The following is a 20428-nucleotide window of genomic DNA, read 5'->3' on the forward strand; positions in this document are numbered from 1 at the left end:
GTTGGTCATAACTTTCCTTCCAAGGAGTAAGTGTCTTTTAATCTCATGGCTGCAGTCACCATCTGCAGTGATTTTGGAGCCCAAAAAAATAAAGTCTGAGTCTCTTTAGTTGTGTCCAACTCTTTGCAACTCCATGGACTGTAACCCAGCAGGCTTCTCTGTCCATGGAATTCTCCAGGCAAGAATACCGGAGTGGGCTATGTGCCCTCCTACAGGGGATCTTCCTGATCCAGGGATCGAACCCGCATTTCCTATGGCTCCTGCACTGCAGGTGGATTTTTTACCACTGAGTTGCCAGGGAAGCCCTCATATATATATACTATTATGTATAAGTTAGTTAACAAGGACCTACTATATAGTGGGTTTGATCCCTGAGTCAAGAAGATCCCCTGGAGGAGTGCATGACAGCCCACTCCAGTATTCTTGTCTGGAGAATCCCATGGACAGAGGAGCCTGGTGGGCTACCATCCATGGGGTCTCAAACACAACTGAGCGACTAACACACACACACACACACACACACACACAGCATAGCACAGGGAACTGTACTCAGTGCTCTGTGATGACCTACATGGGAAGAGAATCCAAAAAAGGGGGGATATATGAATATGTATAGCTGATTCACCTTGCTGTACAGCAAAAACTAACACAAAGCAGTAAAGCAACTATACGTCAATAAAAGTTAAATTGTAAAAAATACGTTGACCAGACAAACTCCTATTGCTTCTGGCTCTTCCCCTCCAACAATCAGGTGAGGGAGTGATCTGTGGGTGCTGTTTGAATAATCCACTTTCACTGGGTTGTTTCTCTGCAGAGAGGTCTAATTTCTCCTGCTGCAAGCAGAACCAAACATGACATCCTCCATGGGATTTCACAGCCCACCTCTCCCCCTCCTGCTCTACCTCTTATCTGCTATCCCTAAATGACCAGTTGGCGTCTGCTATCCAGAACTCTAATTGGGCTACCTTGTCATTTCCAATGATTAATTTGATTCAGTTCACTACTGAGCATCCACCTACACAGGGCTAAGTGAGGGCTACGGAGGCACCCTAGTATTTTTATTTGTTGTTTAGTCACTAAATTGTGCCCAACTCTCTGCAACCCATGAACTGTAGCCCACCAGGCTCCTTTGTCCGTGGGATTCTCCGGGCGAGAATACTGGAGTGGGTAGCCAGTTCCTTCTCCAGGGGATCTTTCTGACCCAGAAACTGAACCCGTGCTTCCTGCATTTAGCAGATGGATTCTTTACCACTGAGCCACCAGAGAACCCCAGAGGTACCCTAGCCAAGGTGACTTATCCTTAAACAAGAACAGTCTAGAAGAGCTAGGTGTCTTGGGCACCAGGGAGAGTGTGGCAAGCTCCTCTAACAGCAGCATGGAGGGATGGAGTAATTGTCATGGAAGGACTGACACAGGAAAGATGGATATAAGAGGCAGATAGTAATCTGTGCTTGGGAAGAAGAGAACTCCAGAAGGTAGCATTCCAGGCAAAAACAGGCAGAGGCCTGGAAGAGGAAGGGTTGGAGGCCAGCGCCATGGGCCTCCAGGAGTGAAGCAGTGAAGCATGGGCTGTGAAGGGTGCCTGGAGGAGGTGGGGGTCTGTGTAAGATCACCCCAATATCACACGTGTTAGCAAGAGGACTGCCTCACCCAGGTCTCAGAGCACTCACAGGCCTCAGCCAACCATATATGTTATCTGTGGCCTGTGGCAATTCAAAAAAAATATTAAAATCAATAACATTAGACAAAATAGAGGGACGTCCCTGGTGATCCAGTGCTTAAAACTTCACCTTCCAATGCAGGGGGTGTGGGTTCAATTCCTGGTCAATGGCTAAGATCCCACAGGCCTCTCAGACAAAAAATCAGAAACATAAAAAATAAAAGAATACATTATTGAATATTATAACAAATTCAGTAAAGATTTTTTTTAATGGTCCACATCAAAAAAAAATCTTTTTAAAAAATGGATTTTTATAGATAAATGGGAATTTCTAGCTCCTCTTGGGAATAAATTGGAAAATCTGGCCACCCAGGCTTCCCAAGCTGCCATGAGCACCCTAAATAGCCCTCTAGCAAGTGCATGTGCTCGGTCGTGTCTGACTCTTTGCGACCCCATGGACTGTAGTCCACCAGGCTCCTCCGTCCATGGGATTTTCCAGGCAAGAATATGGGACGGGTTGCCATTTCCTCCTCCAGGGGATCTTCCCAACTCAGGGATCAAACCCACATCTCTTGTGTCTCCTGCCTTGGCAGGTGGAGTCCTTACCACTGGTGCCACAGGACCAGTGCCCTCCAGTGGACTCAGCACCCAGTGCCGCTCGCGTTTGATTCTGGGTCCACTTCATCCATTTGCCCCCCTGCCTGGCACCCAGGGATTGGGGCTGCAGCCCCTGCCTGCAGAAGGGTGCTGGGGGAGGGATTTAAGAGTCCCCCGGCCACTTAGTAGCTACTGAGGTTGGGCTTGTTTCTTCATCAGTCTCAGTTTCCTTTTCTATCTAATGGAGCTAATATCACCTACCTCTACTTTGTCACACGCATGAAAGGGGATAATTTAATACTTAGCACAGTGCTTAGTGCAGAATACATCATTGACAAGCGATGGCTGCTGCCACCACAACTATGACAGGAAAACACTTCCTCCAGGGCCGGGAACTGCCAGAACGCTGCTTCCCACGGAAAGACTCGAGGCCCACTGAAATACAGTGTAAACTGTGAGTGACTTGGCCCTCCAACCGCTGTCACTGCACTTGACCAGCTACGTGCTGCTCTGATGTCTTTACCTCTAGCATTAAAGAAAGGAATGACACTCTCCATATATACAGACACACACACAGGTATGTTAATGAAAGGATTGTTGTTGTTCAGTTGCTAAGTCATGTTCAACTCTTTGCGACCCCATGGACTGCAGCACGCACAGGACACCAGAACATAAGGTGCCCAGGTCAGTAAGTGTCCAATATGCTACCGGGGAAGAGCGGAGAGATAGCTCCAGAAAGAATAAAGTAGCTGGGTCAAAGTGGAAATGATGCCCAGTTGTGGATGTGTCTCGTGGTGAAAGTAAAGTCTGATGCTATAAAGAACAATATTGCATAGGAACCTGGAATGTTAGGTCCATGAATCAAGGTAAATTGGATGTGGTCAATGCAAAAATTAACACACTCAAACTAAACCAGCTTGGAATTTCCCTGGTTGTCCAGTGGCTAAGACTCTGCTCTCCCAGTGCAGAAAGCCCAGGTTCAAACCTAGTCAGGGAACTAGATCCGAATGCCAAAACTAAAGATCCCGTGTGTGGCAAATAAGACCTGCTGCTGCTGCTGCTAAGTCCCTTCAGTCATGTCTGACTCTGTGCGACCCCATAGATGGCAGCCCACCAGGCTCCTCCAACCTTGGGATTCTCCAGGCAAGAACGCTGGAGTGGGTTGCCATTTCCTTCTCCAATGCATGAAAGTGAAAAGTGAAAGTGAAGTCACTCAGTCGTGTCTGACTCTTCGTGACCCCATGGACCGCAGCCCACCAGGCTCCTCCGTCCATGGGATTTTCCAGGCAAGAGTACTGGAGTGGGGTGCCATTGCCTTCTCCAAATAAGACCTAGTGCAACCAAATAAATACATAAATTCTCTTTGAAAACAACAACAACAAATTAAACCAGCCTGTTTGCTTTTATCCTAAAGATAGTGAAAGTGTTAGTCAGTCAGTGTGTCTGACTCTCTGCAACCCCATGGACTGTAACCCACCAGGCTCCTCGGTCCATGGAATTCTCCAGGCAAGAATACTGGAGTGGGTTGGTCATTCCCTTCTTCAGGCGATCTTCCCAACCCAGAGATCGAACCCAGGTCTCCCTCATTGTGGGCAGATTCTTTACAGCCTGAGCCACCCAGGAAGCCCTGCTCTCATCCTATCTTACCACAATTTTTCATTCATACAACCAGTTCAAAAATACCCAAGCCATCACTACACCACACGCATCCACAAAAGCCAAGTCTGATTACAAATCCAAAGAAATTAGCCTCCCACATGTGGGTGGCACAGCTTTTAACATCTCTTAGCCTGGGGAGGAGTGTGAGACTGTTGAAATAGTCACCCTAAGGCTGTCAGACAGCAGCTGAAATCCAGAAGATCATCTGACTCTACATAGGACTGAGCCATTTTTTCTGAGCATGAATTAAACAAATGGCAGTCCCATGAGTGCTTTTCCAGCATCCCCCCAGGAACACCTTCAATACTATAATTTTGCTAAGTGAAGTGACCAGAGTTTTGTGCTCAAGCATCAAACAAGAAGCACCACACACCTCCTGTGCCCAAATGGGCCACTGAATGGCCATAACATTCCAGAACAAAGTCCCTTCGAAAGGACCAACTTATCTCAAAGAGTAGACAGTACAGAGGACATGTATATTCTCAAATAATAAAATGGCATCCACTCCAGTATTCTTACCTGGGAAGTCCCGTGGACAGAAGAGCCTGGCAGGCTACAGTCCAAGGGGTCACAAAGAGTCGGACATGACTGGGCGGCCAAGCACACATACATATAATAGCAGACATGTATATTATTTTATCTTTAAGCACAAGAAAGAGATGATGTGCATGACTGTGGGCCATTCTTTCTTAGAACTCTTAAGACTGATGCCCTGTCAAACTACCTTAGGAAAAAGCAGATAATCAAAGACTTAGAACATAGCATGTAGGAGAATTTCCCTTGTGGTCCAGAGGTTCAGACGTCACCTTCCAATGCAGGAGGTGAGAGTTCGATCACTGGTCAAGGAGCTAAGATCCCCACACGCTTTGCAGCCACAAAACCAAAGCATAAAACAGAAGAAATATTGTAACAAATTCAATAAAGACTTTTAAATGGTCCACATTAAAAAAAAATCTTTAAAAATAGAAAAAAGAACATCGCATGTAGGGCTGGGGGACCAAGACCTTGTCCGTCAGAATGTTCACATACAAAAAATGTAAGAAACAACGAGGAACGTTTCTTTAAAAGAAGGTTGCTTTTATAAACTCGATCATCACTCTCTTTAAAGAAGGACAGTCATTAATTTCCTTGCATTTTACCAGAAGGAGAGTCCTCAGGGATCATTTGTCCACTTCTGCTGCCCAGCATCCATGCACCGTGGGGCTTCCCAGGCGGCACTCGTAGTAGTGGTAAAGAACCCACCTGCCAATCCAGGAGACTCAAGAGATGCACGTTCAACCCCCGGGTCTGGAAGATGCCCTGGAGAGTAGGAAATGGCAACCCACTCCAGTATCCTCCCTGGTAAATCCCATGGACAGAGGAGCCTGGTGGGCTACGTCTATGGAGTCGCAGAGTCCAACACAATTGAGCAACTAAGCACATGTCGACCCACCCTGCTCCAGTTTTCCCTCTGAAGAGAACTCCCGTACGTTCTCAAAGGGAACCTGGCATTCCAGCTCTGTGCATGTACTTAGACCCAAGCCAAGTACTTGCCTTGGTGGCTAGGCTCAGGGTCCACGGCCCGTGAGAATGAAGGAGTCACAGTTTATGGGGAAGAAATATGTTATCTCCAGTGGACTTGAATGAGAGAAGACATAAGATGTGGGGCTACTGAAGCACCTTTTCTTGTAGTATCAGAGCATTTTATTTACTCTCAGTCACAAGGCATGTGGGACCCTAGTTCCCCAACCAGGGATTGAACCTGTACCCACTGTGCTGAAAACACAGGGTCTCAACCACGGGGACAGCAGGGAAGACCCTGCAGCCATCTTTTGACTGTCAGGGTGAGGTGTTTGAGAGTGATGTCAAAAAGAGCAACAGGAAGGTGATGAGAGAAGCAGAAACCACACACTTGAAGCCATCTACCCAAGACAGCTCCATTACATGGCCCCTAAACTCGCATTTTGGTGAAGGCTGCTGGACTTGGATTTCTCTCATGGGTAACAGAAAGGGTCTAACTGTTCATGTACATGGGAAGGCAGATCTAGGAAAGGACTGACATTTTGAGACACTGCTAAGCCACAGGGCTTCACAGGAAAACACAATTGGTGTCCCCTAAAACTCCAGCAGGGCCAAAACCTACCCTCGCCAAAATCTCTCACCAAGAGTAAATGCTCTACGGCAATCCTTAGCCTCAACAGGTCTCGAAATGGAGGAGGAGCAGTGATTAAACAGAAAAGAGCTCTAGCTGAGGAAGACACACAGAGGAAACAAAAGAAAACAAGAGTTGCAGGGAAATTAATGAGGAGAGAGAAATTAAGGGGAGAAGGTGAGTTAATGGTATCTCTCAATGAGGTATGGTCCAAGGAATGGGGCTTACTGAAAACCCTACTGGCACGCTTTTTAATTCTTATCTGCACACTCTGTATTTTTAGTGTTTTAAGGCTCTGGATAGGTGGTCTTATTCTACTTGCCATTACCAGCAAAAGGCAGTTCAAATATTTTCCTCGGGGAAAGTGAAGCCCATTTATCAGGAAAACAAAAATTAAAAAGCTTTGCAAATCTACTTGGGGATAAAATAAGAGGCTTGTACTTGTTCCAAATACAGCTTAAAAACACTACAGCTTTCAACTGAGGATTGTAGGGTAACAGGACAGCTTCTCAAGCTGTGTTCTCATGTAATTAAATATTTCATCTGAAGAAAGCTGCCACCTTAGATGACTGAACTCATCAAATCATTGCCACAAAATATCCTGGAGGCTGGAGCCAAGATGGGGGTGGCAGACCTGTCTCTCCTCATGGGTCTCCATTGGCAAATACCACTTTGCATGCTTTTTGGCTGAAGAATGAGAATTTTGTGTTGTTTGTTTTGATTGAAATGTGGGTACCAAGGGAGATAAGGAACAGTGGAAGGCAGGTGGGTGATGGAGACTATTCCTGTCTCCCCCCAGGACTCACTCTGGACCCGAGCAGGCTGCTTTGGGGCTGGGACCCAGGTGGGGTTGTGTGGCCGTGAATACTGCTGTGGTCAGCCACAGCAGCCGTCAGATCTACCGTGACGGCTGACACCAGTACTCCTGAGCAGGTGAGAAGTAGTAGGAATGGCAAAAGAACACCCTGAAAGGCTGGCACATGGCAGAATCCCACCTGAAGGCAAGACTGCAGGGACGAGGACAGACTTTGTTCTAGGTATACTAGAGGCTCACCTTGAACTTCCCAAGCACAGCTGGTAAGGAAACTTTGACCTCAGGAAGGAACACTGCACCCTAGAAACTAGGAGTAGACCTCCTGTAACTCCCTTTACACTTTCCAGACATGAAGTCTAAGGCATTTCAGTGACATCACAAAAGTCTTCCATAAATCCTCAAAAAGGTACAGCTCTAGAGAAATGTATATGAAAAATGTACTCTCACTCGGAGCAAGCCACTGAGGCATGACCCTATGGATTATCCTCAAAGAATCCTGAAGTCCAGGATGAAGGATGAACTCAATCCACAACTGAGAAGACTTATAGTTTGCCTAATGTCACGTATTAATCCATATATGTTTTGGACGTGCAAGTGAATTTTGTATCAACATAATGAACATGATTAAGAAAGTTACTCAACACACTCAGAAGGAGAGCAGAAAAGATGTTTAGACCATCTACCAGCAAAAGAGTGTGCCTCATCCATACAGATGAAAACTAACCATTTCTCTAGTTCATTCCTTGAGACGGATTTCATAATATATCCTCAGACGGCATCAATGCCTTCCCCATATCATTTACACAGGATTCCACTCTATTCATACCAACATGCTATATTTATTTTTGGAAGTGGCTACTATGAAGGTATAATGGACTTCCCTGGTGGCTCAGATGGTAAAAGCATCTGCCTGCAATGCGGGAGAACCGGGTTCAATCCCTGGGTTGGGAAGAGCCCCTTGGAGAAGGAAATGGCAACCCACTCCAGTATTCTTGCCTGGAAAATCCCATGGACAGACAGAGGAGCCTGGTGTGCTACAGTCCATGGGGTTGCAAAGAGTTGGACATGACTGAGCAACTTCACTCTCACTATGAAGGTGGTTCCATTTATTTTTTATTATTCTACAATATCTGGTTTTCTTTTTCTTTTGCATGAGACTCACATGCTTTCAGGCCCATAGATGGATTAACACGTTCATTTGACACCAGGATCCTCACTTCATTTACAGTCAGAGTAAGTTGCATGGAAGTTGCTGGGGGCAGTGACACGACACCTCCCCAACCTGAAAACAAGCCCTACTTACCCAGCGTGAGAGAAGCCTTCATAATTTGATGGCTGATGCTGGAAAGGGCCTTCTTTCTGATTTCCAGACTTTAAATAACAGGATTTAATCTCCCCTGCAAAAGTTCAGCAAAGAACATTACACAACTGCTTGTATATGATCATTTCTGTGGATACTTTTTTCAAGTTAGAGGGAACTAATTTTGGATGATTTTAATAATAATTGTTGGTAATCGAAGTCCATTCTTTGTATTTCTCCATAGAAGGAAAATCTGAGGCATCACTATAATAATATGCTTAGACAAGTTGGACTTAGTCACTTTTTTTTCATTGAAGTATAGTTGATTCACAATGTTGTGTTAGTTTCAGGTGTGCAGCAAAGCAATTCCATTATACATATACATCTACATTCTTTTTCAGAGTCTTTTCCATTGTAGGTTATTACAGGATACTGAATATAGTTCCTAATGCTATAGAGTAGGTCCTTGTTTATTTATTTTATATATAATATATAATAATATACACAATATAACACTATAACATTATAATATGTAATATAGCATTTATTTATGTATGTATAAATATATTTATATATAATTTTATATAATCATATAAATATAATTTACATATAATTATATAATATATAATGTTTTATATGTAATTTAATTTATATTTTATATATATATAATATATAATAGTATATCTGTTAGTTCCCAATCCCTAGTATATCCCTCCCTGCTCTCCCCTTTGGTAAGCATAAGTTTGTTTTCTACCTCTATGAGTCTGTTTCTGCTTTCTAAGTATGTTCACTTGTATCCATTTTTTTAGATCCCACATATAAGTGATATCACATGACTCAGTTACTTATCACTTAATTGCTTTTCATCGATTAATTTGCACCATCTCTAATCTTCTTCTAATACATTCTTTTCAATGCATTTTTTGGTATATTCTCTTCATGTGTCAGGATGATCTGCGCATGCTGTAACTGGGGGTTTGTCTTGTTCTGGTATCATGCACAAAAAGAGGCTTATTAAATGCATGGTTTTGATAAGTGGGCCACATGGGGCCATCCCTACCTTTGAACTTGCAGATAAGCACTGGCATAGCTGCTGACTGGGGTGTCAGCCTGGTAATGAGGGGAAGCACCAGATGGAATTAATTTAGCCTGCTAAAGTGGTTCAGGGTATTGAGGTGTGAACGTCAGTTCACTTTGTAAATATAAACGGCTTCTCCCCAGAAGAGGTTTTAACTGTACTTTCTTCAGGTGACAGGGGAGCATCATTAGCCTTGTCTGTTAGGAGTAGTTGCAAGGCATTCCACAGTGCCTGACCTCAACTCGAAGGCTGTCCCACCAAGCAAAGCACAGACAGTGACAACCACAGCCCCTCTGGAGGCTTGGACAAAGGTGATAATGTTGTTCTTTATAACATAAAAGTCTCTTTGTATTTCTACAGATGCAAAAGCACTTCAAACTATAAATTACTGGTCTATAGAGAGACGGTAACACATAATTTATTATCCAAACCAGGATCTATTTGTAAGTAGAATGTGCGTGCAAGGGTGTGAAGTCATTTCAATCATGTTGGACCCTGTGGACCGTGGCCCACCAGGCTCCTCTGTCCACTGGATTTGCCAGGCAAGAATACTGGAGTGGGTGGCCATGCCCTCCTCTAGGGGATCTTCCCAACCCAGGCATCAAACCCACATCTCCTGTATTGGCAGGCAGGTTCTTAACCACTAGCACCACCTGGGAAGCCCTTGACAGTAGACTAATCAAGTATTAATTAATCTTTAAAAAATTTAACCCAAGACTCATCCTAGAAAACCTAGGATCTATATCTCTTAATCAAAGGAACCTTGAACTTGCCACTTAATGATTTTTTCTTTCTCCCTTCCTTTCTCTCTTTTTCTATTACTTTTAATCTTTTTGTAACAAGGCATTAAAGATATATCAAAGTCAGATTTCAGCATATATGCAATAAATATTTATTAGGTGCTAGACATTACATTCCTGAAATTTACAATTGTGAAAATGGGGAGAATGTCAGTAATCAAATTATTATAAGGCAATAAACATCGGGCTTCCCCAGTGGTTCAACAGTAAAGAATCTGCCTGCAAGGCAGGAGACTCAGGAGACGTGGGTTTGATCCCTGGGTAGAGAAGATCCCCTGGAGTAGGAAATGGCAAACCACTCCAGTGTTCTTGCCTGGAAAATCCATGAACAAAGGAATCTGGCACGCTGTGGCCCATGGGGTCACAAAGAGTCAGACACAATCGAAGCAACTGAGCACTCAATAAACAACTAGAAGCTGTAATAGTCTCAAAGAAGGAAAGGGATAGGGTGTTGAGAGAGCAAAAGCACAGATGAAATTTATTAAGCCTGGGATATCCAGGAAAGGTTTTCCTGAAGAATCTTCTTTAGAATAGAGATCTGAAGGATAAACGGCACAATGCAGGCATAGGGGCGTGGTATACGCAAAGGCCCTGAGGCAGAGGGTGCACAGCCTGTCCAAAGAACATTAACTGTGAGCAGTCAGCACGAAGCCTTCCTGTTTCAAAGTCTAATACAGGGATTCCCTGCTTTTCAAAAGTTTGCTTTATGCACTTCACTTTTTACAAAAGATCGACCTTAGTACCTATTTTGCTAACTGAAAGAAATTCGGAAATGAGTTCTGCTTCTAAAAGGCTTAAAGTAAAAACAGCATTCAGTCTTTGTCCTGCAGTGAGCTATAGAGCCAGCTCACACCCTAAGCAGTAAGAGTAGCATCACCGGGCTCCCACCCAGCATCTCAGCATCAAACCATCATGGCTTTGAATTGGGAGCATCTGTGTATTATACTCGGAGAAGGCAATGGCACCCCAATCCAGTACTCTTGCCTGGAAATTCCCATGGACGGAGGACCCTGGTAGAGTCGGGCAAGACTGAGCGACTTCACTTTCACTTTTCACTTTCATGCATTGGAAAAGGAAATGGCAACCCACTCCAGTATTCTTGCCTGGAGAATCCCAGGGACAAAGGAGCCTAGTGGGCTGCCATCTATGGGGTCGCACAGAGTCGGACACAACTGAAGCAACTTAGCAGCAGCAGCAGCAGTGTATTATACAGATGCATTTTATGCATCCCTGGATAACTGCTTCTTCACTTGACCGGTTTCATGGAAGACAAATTTTCCACGGACTGGGTAGGGGGTGGTTTCAGGATGATTCAAGGGCATTATATTTGTTGTGCACTTTATTTCTGTTAATATTACATCAGATCCACCTCAGATCATCAGGCATTAGATCCCAGAGGCTGAGGAGTTTACATCATTTTAGTTTAGGAAGGGTCTCATAGGACCTTTCTACTTTCAGATGGCTGGTAAACCTGTCCTCAGGCTAAGAGACCACATAGGACTTGAGAAAGCTGCCAGCTTCCCCCCTCCACCTCATGAGTAAAGAGCTCTAAAGACTTACCATGTTCATCGATGAAGACATGCATCGCATCCACGGACATCTCGTCTTGCACCGATGTTTCAGGCCCACTTATGACTTGTAGCACAGAACTGTCTTGTTGGGAAGTCACCCTGTAGATTATTTGCCTTTGTCTATTGCCCTGGAAACTTAACACATATAAAGGTTTCAAAAATGATGCGGAACACCTCTTTATCCTTAACAAAGCACTAAAAGAAGTAGCCAGTGAATGAGACTGTACCAGCACAAAGTTATATGAGTAAGTTATCCTTACAGGGTTGGGATCTTGGCAGGTTCCGTGAGCCCAGGGCTGGTGCTGGTGTGGTCTTGACTTTGCACGTCTGGTTTTCCTTGTTTGGCAATGGGTCCACTGGGTTTCTCACTTTCCAGGATTTCTTCCTTTTTCTCCTGGGAGCAGTTATCTGAAAAACACTGCTTTATGTATTAACATAATACTTAGTAAGAAATCGGGAGAAGGCAATGGCACCCCACTCCAGTACTCTTGCCTGGAAAATCCCATGGACAGAGGAGCCTGGTAGGCTGCAGTCCATGGGGTCGCTAAGAGTCAGACACGACTGAGCGACTTCACTTTCACTTTTCACTTTCCTGCATTGGAGAAGGAAATGGCAACCCACTCCAGCATTCTTGCCTGGAGAATCCCAGGGACGGGGGAGCCTGGTGGGCTGCCGTCTATGGGGTCGCACAGAGTCGGACACGACTGAAGCGACTTAGCAGCAGCAGCAGTAGTAAGAAATTAAGGTGGAAATGAGTGGAGGTAAGTTACCAAGCTGAAGTAAAAATAAATAGAAAAATGTAAATAGCTCCTATGAGGACTTCCCTGGTGGTTCAATGGTTAAGACTTCACCTTCCAATTCAGGGGACGTGGGTTTGATCTCTGGTCAGGGAACTAAGATACCACATGTCGCAGAGCAACTAAGCCTGCACACCACAGCTAGAGAAGCCAGTGTCCCACAACTACTGAAACGCATGTCTAAAGACACACATCAAAGGTCACAATGTCAAGGTCATTCTGACCTTTTCAAGGTCACAATGTCTTCTGTATTCCTATGACCAAAGCTGCCAATAGCTATGTTCTTCTGCGTAAATGTCTGCCTGAGAGAAGAACATGATTGTGTGGTTTGAACCTACAGGCTATTTCAAGGAGTGACATTCAGAAAGCCCACCAAGATCTGCCTTAAAAACTAAAATGACGCTAGCTTCCCTGGGGTCTGAATCCCATCACCATGTATAAAACAAAGGTTTTCATCCTTAGACTTGAAGTAATTAGAGACACATTGCTGGCTTCCACGTGAGTCCTGAAGAAAAATATTCCCAGTGCATCTGTGAAACGATTAGAATTGCTTTGGTACAAAAACGTTTGCATTTCATTTGACAGCTTGTCAAGATAGAAGTTTTCACAGTTTTCAAGAAACACATCTGTGAAAAAGTGCTATCATAACAAATAGCTTTAGCCAGTGATCATGTCACATAAAAACTGCAGTGAGGCATGTTTAGACAGCTCTATCTGCTAACACTACATGTATGTGGACTCCTTCATTCATGTTGCTTTTAATACCTTAGTCTCTCCTTCTCTTAATTGGGCACATAACATATGCCAACCTATGGGCTACTTTGGGGCTTCTCTGATGGCTCGGTGGTAAAGAACCCTCCTGCCAAGACAGGAGATGCGGGTTCAGTCCCTGGGTTGGGAAGATCTCTTGGAGAAGGAAATGGCAACCCACTCCAGTACTCCTGCCTGGGAAATCTCATGGGCAGAGGAGTCTGGCAAGCTACAGTCCACGGGGTCACAAAAGACCTGGACACGACTTGGCGACCAAACAACAACAGTGGCTACTTTTCTCCTTTTGCCTTTAAAAATACACACGTAAAGGAATTTCAGTGTCTAAAAATAGCACAACTGAATGGCATATAATTTAAAACTAGAGAAAAGGGAAAAAATCTTAAATTACTCCTAACCCCACCATGCTGATTCAGGAGCCAATATGATAGATATCACACCAGAGTTTTCTTTTAGACATTTTTTTTTTTTCAAAAATAAAGTTATAATTTAGATGTTGTTTTATAACTATTCTACTTTTCTTAAATTATTACAAATATTTAATGATTATATATTTCTACATCATCCAAAAATGGAAGTTATCTTACATTAATACAGTATAATTTACTGAACTAAATAGAAAAGCTATAAAACAGTTTTTGGTGTTAGGTTTTTTTGGATATGCTGCAGGCACGTGGGATCTTAGTTCTTTGTCCAGTGATCGAACCCATGTCCTCTGTAGTGGAGGCATGGAATCTTAAAAACTGGACCACCAGGGAAGTCCCCAAAAGCAGGTATTGTTTTATAACTGTTCTACTTCTATAACTGTTTTACTTATCTTAAAGTACTATTAATATTTAATGACAGGAGATATTCTTCTGCATCATCCCCAAATGGAAACTAAATAATATTATATTAAAATAGTATAATTTATTAAACTAGACTCCTATTCTTATAAATTTAGTGTTTCTATTTTTCTATACTGCAGATATTAATAATTCTTCAATAACCATCTCCACATGCATTCATGATTATTTTCTTAGAAAGTCTAGGAGAAATTGAATATACAAATAGACAATAGCCATATAATATATACACAAATAGAACTCTGACCCACAATCTACACAATCTCAGAAAAATAATCCATTAGCTACAGTAACCAGCCCAGGAAACTAACATACTATGTACAAGTCACACTTGTCGGATATCAGACCACTATTTCTAGCAAACGACTCAGGAAGCCAAATAATAACTCCTGCAACAATCAGCCCAAAATGGACAGGAATTGATTAATAACTGAGAGCTTTCCTAATTTTTATCCCTGCTTCCAATTGCAGAAATCCAACCAATCAGAGGAAGCCAAATATGCTCTTTTAACCAATCATGTTTTTGCCTTTTTATACTGCTCATGGGGTTCTTCAGGCAAGAATACTGGAGTGGGTTGCCATTTTCTTCCCCATGATAAAGGACAGAAGTGGTAAGGACCTAAAAAACAGAAGAGATTAAGAGGTGGCAAGAACACACATAACTATGCAAGAAATGTATACATGAAACTACACAAGAAAGGTCTCAATGACCCAGATAACCACGATGATGCAGTCACTCACCTAGAACTGGACACCCTGAAGTGTGAAGTCAAGCGGGCCTTAGGAAGCATACTATGAACAAAGCTAGTGGAGATGATGGAATTGCAGCTAGACTATTTAAAATCCTAAAAGACGATGATGTGAAAATGCTGCAAATTTGTGAATATGGCAGCAAATTTGGAAAACTCAGCAATGGCCACATGACTGGAAAAAGTCAGTTTTCATTCCTACCACAAAGAAAGGCAATGCCAAAGAATGTTCAAACTATCATATAATTGTGCTGATTTCACATGTTAGCATGATTATGCTCAAAATCTTCAAGCTAGGCTTCAGCAGTATGTGAACTGAGAACTTTCAGATGTAAAGCTGGATTTCAAAATGGCAAAGGAGCCAGAGATCAAATTGCAAACCTTTGTTGGATCACGGAAAAAGCAAGGGAATTAAAAAAAAATCTATTTCTGCTTCATTGACTACACTAAAGCCTTTGACTGTGTGGATTACAACAAACTGCAAAATTCTTAAAGAGATAGGACTACCAGACCACCTTACCTGTCTCCTGAGAAACCTTATGCAGGTCAAGAAGCAATAGTTAGAACTGGACATGGAACAACTGGTGGAAAATTGAGAAAGGAGTACAATAAGGCTGTATATTTTCACCCTGCTTAGACTTCCCTGGTGGCTCAGATGGTAAAGCGTCTGCCTACCATGTGGGAGACCCAGGTTCAGTCCCTGGGTCGGGAAGATCTCCTGGAAAAGGAAATGGCAACCCACTCCAGTACTCTTGCCTGGGAAATCCCATGGATGGAGGAACCTGGTAGACTATAGTCCATGGGGTCACAAAGAGTCAGACACGACTGAGCGACTTCACTTATTTAACTTATATGCAGAATACATAATGCAAAATGCAAGGTTGGAGGAATCACAAGCTGGAATCAAGATTGCCAAGAGAACAATCTCAGATATGCAGATGATACCACTATATGGCAGAAAGTGAAGAGGAACTAAAGAGCCTCTTGATAAGGCTGAAATAGAGAGTGAAAAAGCTGGCTTGAAACTCAACATTCAAAAAACTAAGATCACGGCATCTTGTCCCATCACTTCATGGCTCCAAAATCACTGTAGATGGTAACTGTAGCCATGAAATTGAAAGACACTTGCTTCTTGGAGGGAAAGCTATGACAAATCTAGACAGCATATTAAAAAGCAGAGACCTCACTTTGCCAAAAAATGTCCGTATAGTCAAAGCTGTTTTTTCCAGTAGTCACGTATGGATGTGAAAGTTGGACCATTTAGAAGGCTGAGCACTGAGGAATAGATGGTTTCAAATTGTGGTGTTGGAGAAGACTCTTGAGAGTCCCTTGGACTGCAAGGAGATCAAACCAGTCAATCCTGAAGGAAATCAACCCTGAATATTTATTGTTGATGCTAAAGCTGAAGCTCCAAGACTTTGGCCAGCTGATGCAAAGAGTCAATTCATTGGAAAAGACCCTGATGCTGGGAAAGATTGAGAGCAGGAGAAGAGGGCAGCAGGGGGATGAGATGGTTAGATAGCATCACTGGCTCAATGGACAAGAATTTGAGCAAACTCCAGGAGATAGTGAAGGACAGAGAAGCCTAGCATGCTGCAGTCCAGGGGGTCACAAGGAGGTGGACAGGACCTAGTGACAATGACAATAATAAACTAATCACATCAAATGCTATAATCCCGCCTCCAGCTTCCCCAGGCCAACAGCTTCCAATCACACCTGGAATCTTCCTTTTTTCCACTACAACGCTTTCTTCTCTGCCTGCCTCAGAGTTTCTGCCAGAATGCTGGTGTTGGACTCTTTTGTAGCAAGCGCTAAATAATAGCCTTACTTTTTCTCAATTGAGCAGTTTTTATTACCACAAAATAAAATAAAGCAGTATCAAAACAAAACAGAAACATGATTTTGAAGGCTGTTGGTAAGTATGTGGGTTTCTATCGCCTCAAATTCTAGAATATCCCCAAGACCTAAAGATAATCCTAAAGGCCTTTGTGGAGGCAACCTGGGTTGGAAATAAGAGTACCGTAAAGAGCACTGGATAACTACATATAAAAGAATGAGATTAGAATATTTCCTCATACCAGATACAAAAACTAAACTCAAAATGAGTTAAAGACCTAAATATAATATCAGAAACCAAAAAAACTCCTAGAAGAAAACATAAGGCAAAGCACTCTTTGACATAAACTGCAGAATTACTGTTTGCATCTGTTTCCTAAGGCAAAGAAAACAAAAGCAAAAATTTTTTTAAATGGGACATAATTAAATTTAAAAGCTTTTGTACAACAAAGAAAACCATCATCAAAATAAGCAGACAACCTAATGATTGGGAGAAAATACTTGCAAATGATATGACTGACAAGGAGTTAATATCAAAATATATGAACAGCTCATACAAATCAATAACAAAAAACAATCAACCCGATTAAAAAGCGAGCAAAAGATCTGAATGGGCATTTTTCAAAAAAAGACATACAGATGGCCAACAGGCACATCAAGATGGCCAACTAATCACTGAGAAATGCAAATCAAAACCACAATGAGATATCACCTCACATCTGTCAGAATGGCCATCATCAAAAAGTCCACAAATAAGAAATGTTGGTGAGGATGTAGAAAAAAAGGGATGGTGGTAGGAATGCAAACTGGTACAGCCACTATGGATTATGGAAGTTCATCAGAAAACTGAACATAGAATCCCCATATGACCTAGGAATCCCATCCCTGGGTATTTATCTGAAGAAAATAAGCACACTAATTCAAATAATACATGCACCCCAATATTCAAAGCAGTATTATCTACAATAGCCAAGATACATAAGAAGTCTATGTGTCCATCAACAGATGAATGGATAAAAAAGATATAGTATAAGTATTTACAATGGAATATTACTCAGCCATAAAATGGAATGAAATTTTGCCATCTGCAACAACATGGACTTGGAATTATTATGCTTCGTGAAGTCAAGAAAGACAAATACTGTAGGTTATCACATACATATGCAATCTAAAAAATAAAGCAAACTAGTGAATATAACAAATAGAAATAACGCAGATGTAGAGAGTACACTAGTGATTATTAGTGGGGAGAGAGAAGACAGGGATAAGGGATAAGAGGTACAAACTACTACATTTAAAATAAATAAGCTACAAGGATATATTGTACAGCACAGGAAATATAGCTAATATTTTATAACTTTAAATGAAATACAATCTTTAAAAATTGTGAATCATTGTTATATAATCCTGAAACACATATAGGATTGTACATCAACTATATTTCAATTTAAAAAATAAGGGAGGATAATAAATTACAGGACAAGAAGAGCAAATGTTTGGTAGTTTTTAAAAAATAAATTAGGAAAAAACCTCTGACCCTTCCTGGAATAGACATATAATCCACTCCAACTTCCCCCTCCCTATTGTACCTACAAGTTCCCAATAGCCAAACCTGTTCCTGTCCCAACAACCAAGCCTGATTCTTTCCAAAGAAAACCTCATAGCATCCACACCTCTTTGCACACCCTAGATTTCCAATTCAATCCCATTCTGATTAAATATGGCTGGCTGAAAAGTTGAAGAGCAGAAACGTAAGCAGACAGACTAAATAAACCTCACATAATAGCCAGAGGGGAAACTCAGAACAGACGGCTGAAATTGACCAAGTATTAAGACTTTTAACATATTTTCCTAACTGAATCATCACAGTAAATCTGTAACATATTATTATTCCTGCTTCCCTGAAGAAACTGTGACTCAGATGGATATGGTGAATGGCCCAACCTCACCCAGCTGGCACTGAAAAACCAAAATTTGGCCCTGGGCTGTTCAAGTTTCAAAGCCAGGATCTGTCCACCCTACTCATAGCTCCCCAAGAAGACACACATTGCTGGCTCAGCACTACCCACTACAGTAGCCACATGTGGCTACTTAAATAAAGTAAAATTCAATAAAATTAAAAACTGTATTTCTGCACAATCCCCATTTCAAGTATTTAATAGCTACATGTGGCCAGTAGTCCCTGGTGGTGGCAGATACAGGACACTTCCATCACTGAAGAAAGTTCCACCAGACAATGCTGGCCTAGATCCATGAATCTTTATACTACCCGGAGGGTAAGCAATCCAAAAGATGCTTACTCATTGGAAGGAAAGTTATGACCAACCCAGATAGCATATTCAAAAGCAGAGACATTACTTTGCCAACAAAGGTCCGTCTAGTCAAGGCTATGGTTTTTCCTGTGGTCATGTATGGCTGTGAGAGTTGGACTGTGAAGAAAGCTGAGTGCCAAAGAATTGATGCTTTTGAACTGTGGTGTTGGAGAAGACTCTTGAGAGTCCCTTGGACTGCAAGGAGATCCAACCAGTCCATTCTGAAGGAGATCAGTCCTGGGTGTTCTTTGGAAGGAATGATGCTAAAGCTGAAACTCCAATACTTTGGCCACCTCATGCGAAGAGTTAACTCATTGGAAAAGACTCTGATGCTGGGAGGGATTGTGGGCAGGAGGAGAAGGGGATGACAGAGGATGAGATGGCTGGATGGCATCACCAACTCGATGAACATGAGTTTGAGTAAACTCTGGGAGTTGGTGATAGACAGGGAGGCCTGGCGTGCTGCAATTCATGGGGTCGCAAAGAGTCGGATATGACTGAGCAACTGAACTGAACTGAAGCAATCCGAAGCACAAATCAGAAAGATGTCTAGTATCTCAAAGTTACCAATGTGTTCTTGTACTGCACATGTTTGTTAAGAAGTTTACCTTTCCTGTCCATGATACTTTATACACAAATCCTGGATACATAGATGTAGTGAAAAGGAGAATACATTTAGTTTACATAATTTAAATATTCAAATATTGATGAAATTTTGTGCAAGAGTGGACTGATCCACTAGCAGGACAAGCCTTTTGAAGTGCACCAGAAAGACAAAAGGAACAAGAACAAACTGCTGGGAGCTACCATCGTGGAGCCAAAGGGACCTCTGACTGTCCCAGAGAACAGCCAATAATAAAGGGGTAATCCTAGAATGAAGAAATGCTACAGACCCATGAACCACAACTTCCTGCAAGCAATCCTACTGTATAGATATGCTCTCAGAGATCTATGCAGAAATGATGTACTCAAAAATCAGAGAAATGTGGACACACAAGCTGAACTCAAGATTGCCAGGAGAAATATCAATAATCTCAGATATGCAGATGACACCACCCTTATGGCAGAAAGTGAAGAGGAACTAAAAAGCCTCTTGATGAAAGTGAAAGAGGAGAGTGAAAAAGTTGGCTTAAAGCTCAACATTCAGAAAATGAAGATCATGGCATCTGGTCCCATCACTTCATGGCAAATAGATGGGGAAACAGTGGAAACAGTGTCAGACTTTATTTTTGGAGGCTCCAAAATCACTGCAGATGGTGACTGCAGCCATGAAATTAAAAGATGCTTACTCCTTGGAAGGAAAGTTATGACCAACCTAGATAGCATATTCAAAAGCAGAGACATTACTTTGCCAACAAAGGCCCGTCTAGTCAAGGCTATGGTTTTTCCTGTGGTCATGTATGGATGTGAGAGTTGGACTGTGAAGAAGGCTGAGTGCCGAAGAATTGATGCTTTTGAACTGTGGTGTTGGAGAAGACTCTTGAGAGTCCCTTGCACTGCAAGGAGATCCA

The 20428-nt window shown here is 42.4% G+C and overlaps 1 protein-coding gene across 2 annotated transcripts in view; it reads right to left on the minus strand.

The window, feature by feature from the left end:
- PCNX2 (pecanex 2) overlaps positions 1-20428 on the minus strand; it is a 311141-nt gene that overhangs the window by 261795 nt on the left and 28918 nt on the right. For both annotated transcript variants that reach the window (XM_061404843.1, XM_061404842.1), the window contains exons 6-8: positions 11871-12018; positions 11600-11745; positions 8165-8258 (exon numbers count right to left, since the gene is read on the minus strand). In XM_061404843.1, the coding sequence (XP_061260827.1) occupies positions 8165-8258; positions 11600-11745; positions 11871-12018 (388 nt within the window). The remainder of the gene's footprint in view (positions 1-8164; positions 8259-11599; positions 11746-11870; positions 12019-20428) is intronic.

The sequence above is a fragment of the Bos javanicus genome, chromosome 28 (genome assembly GCF_032452875.1).
Source record: "Bos javanicus breed banteng chromosome 28, ARS-OSU_banteng_1.0, whole genome shotgun sequence".
NCBI classification, from domain to species: Eukaryota; Metazoa; Chordata; class Mammalia; order Artiodactyla; family Bovidae; genus Bos; species Bos javanicus.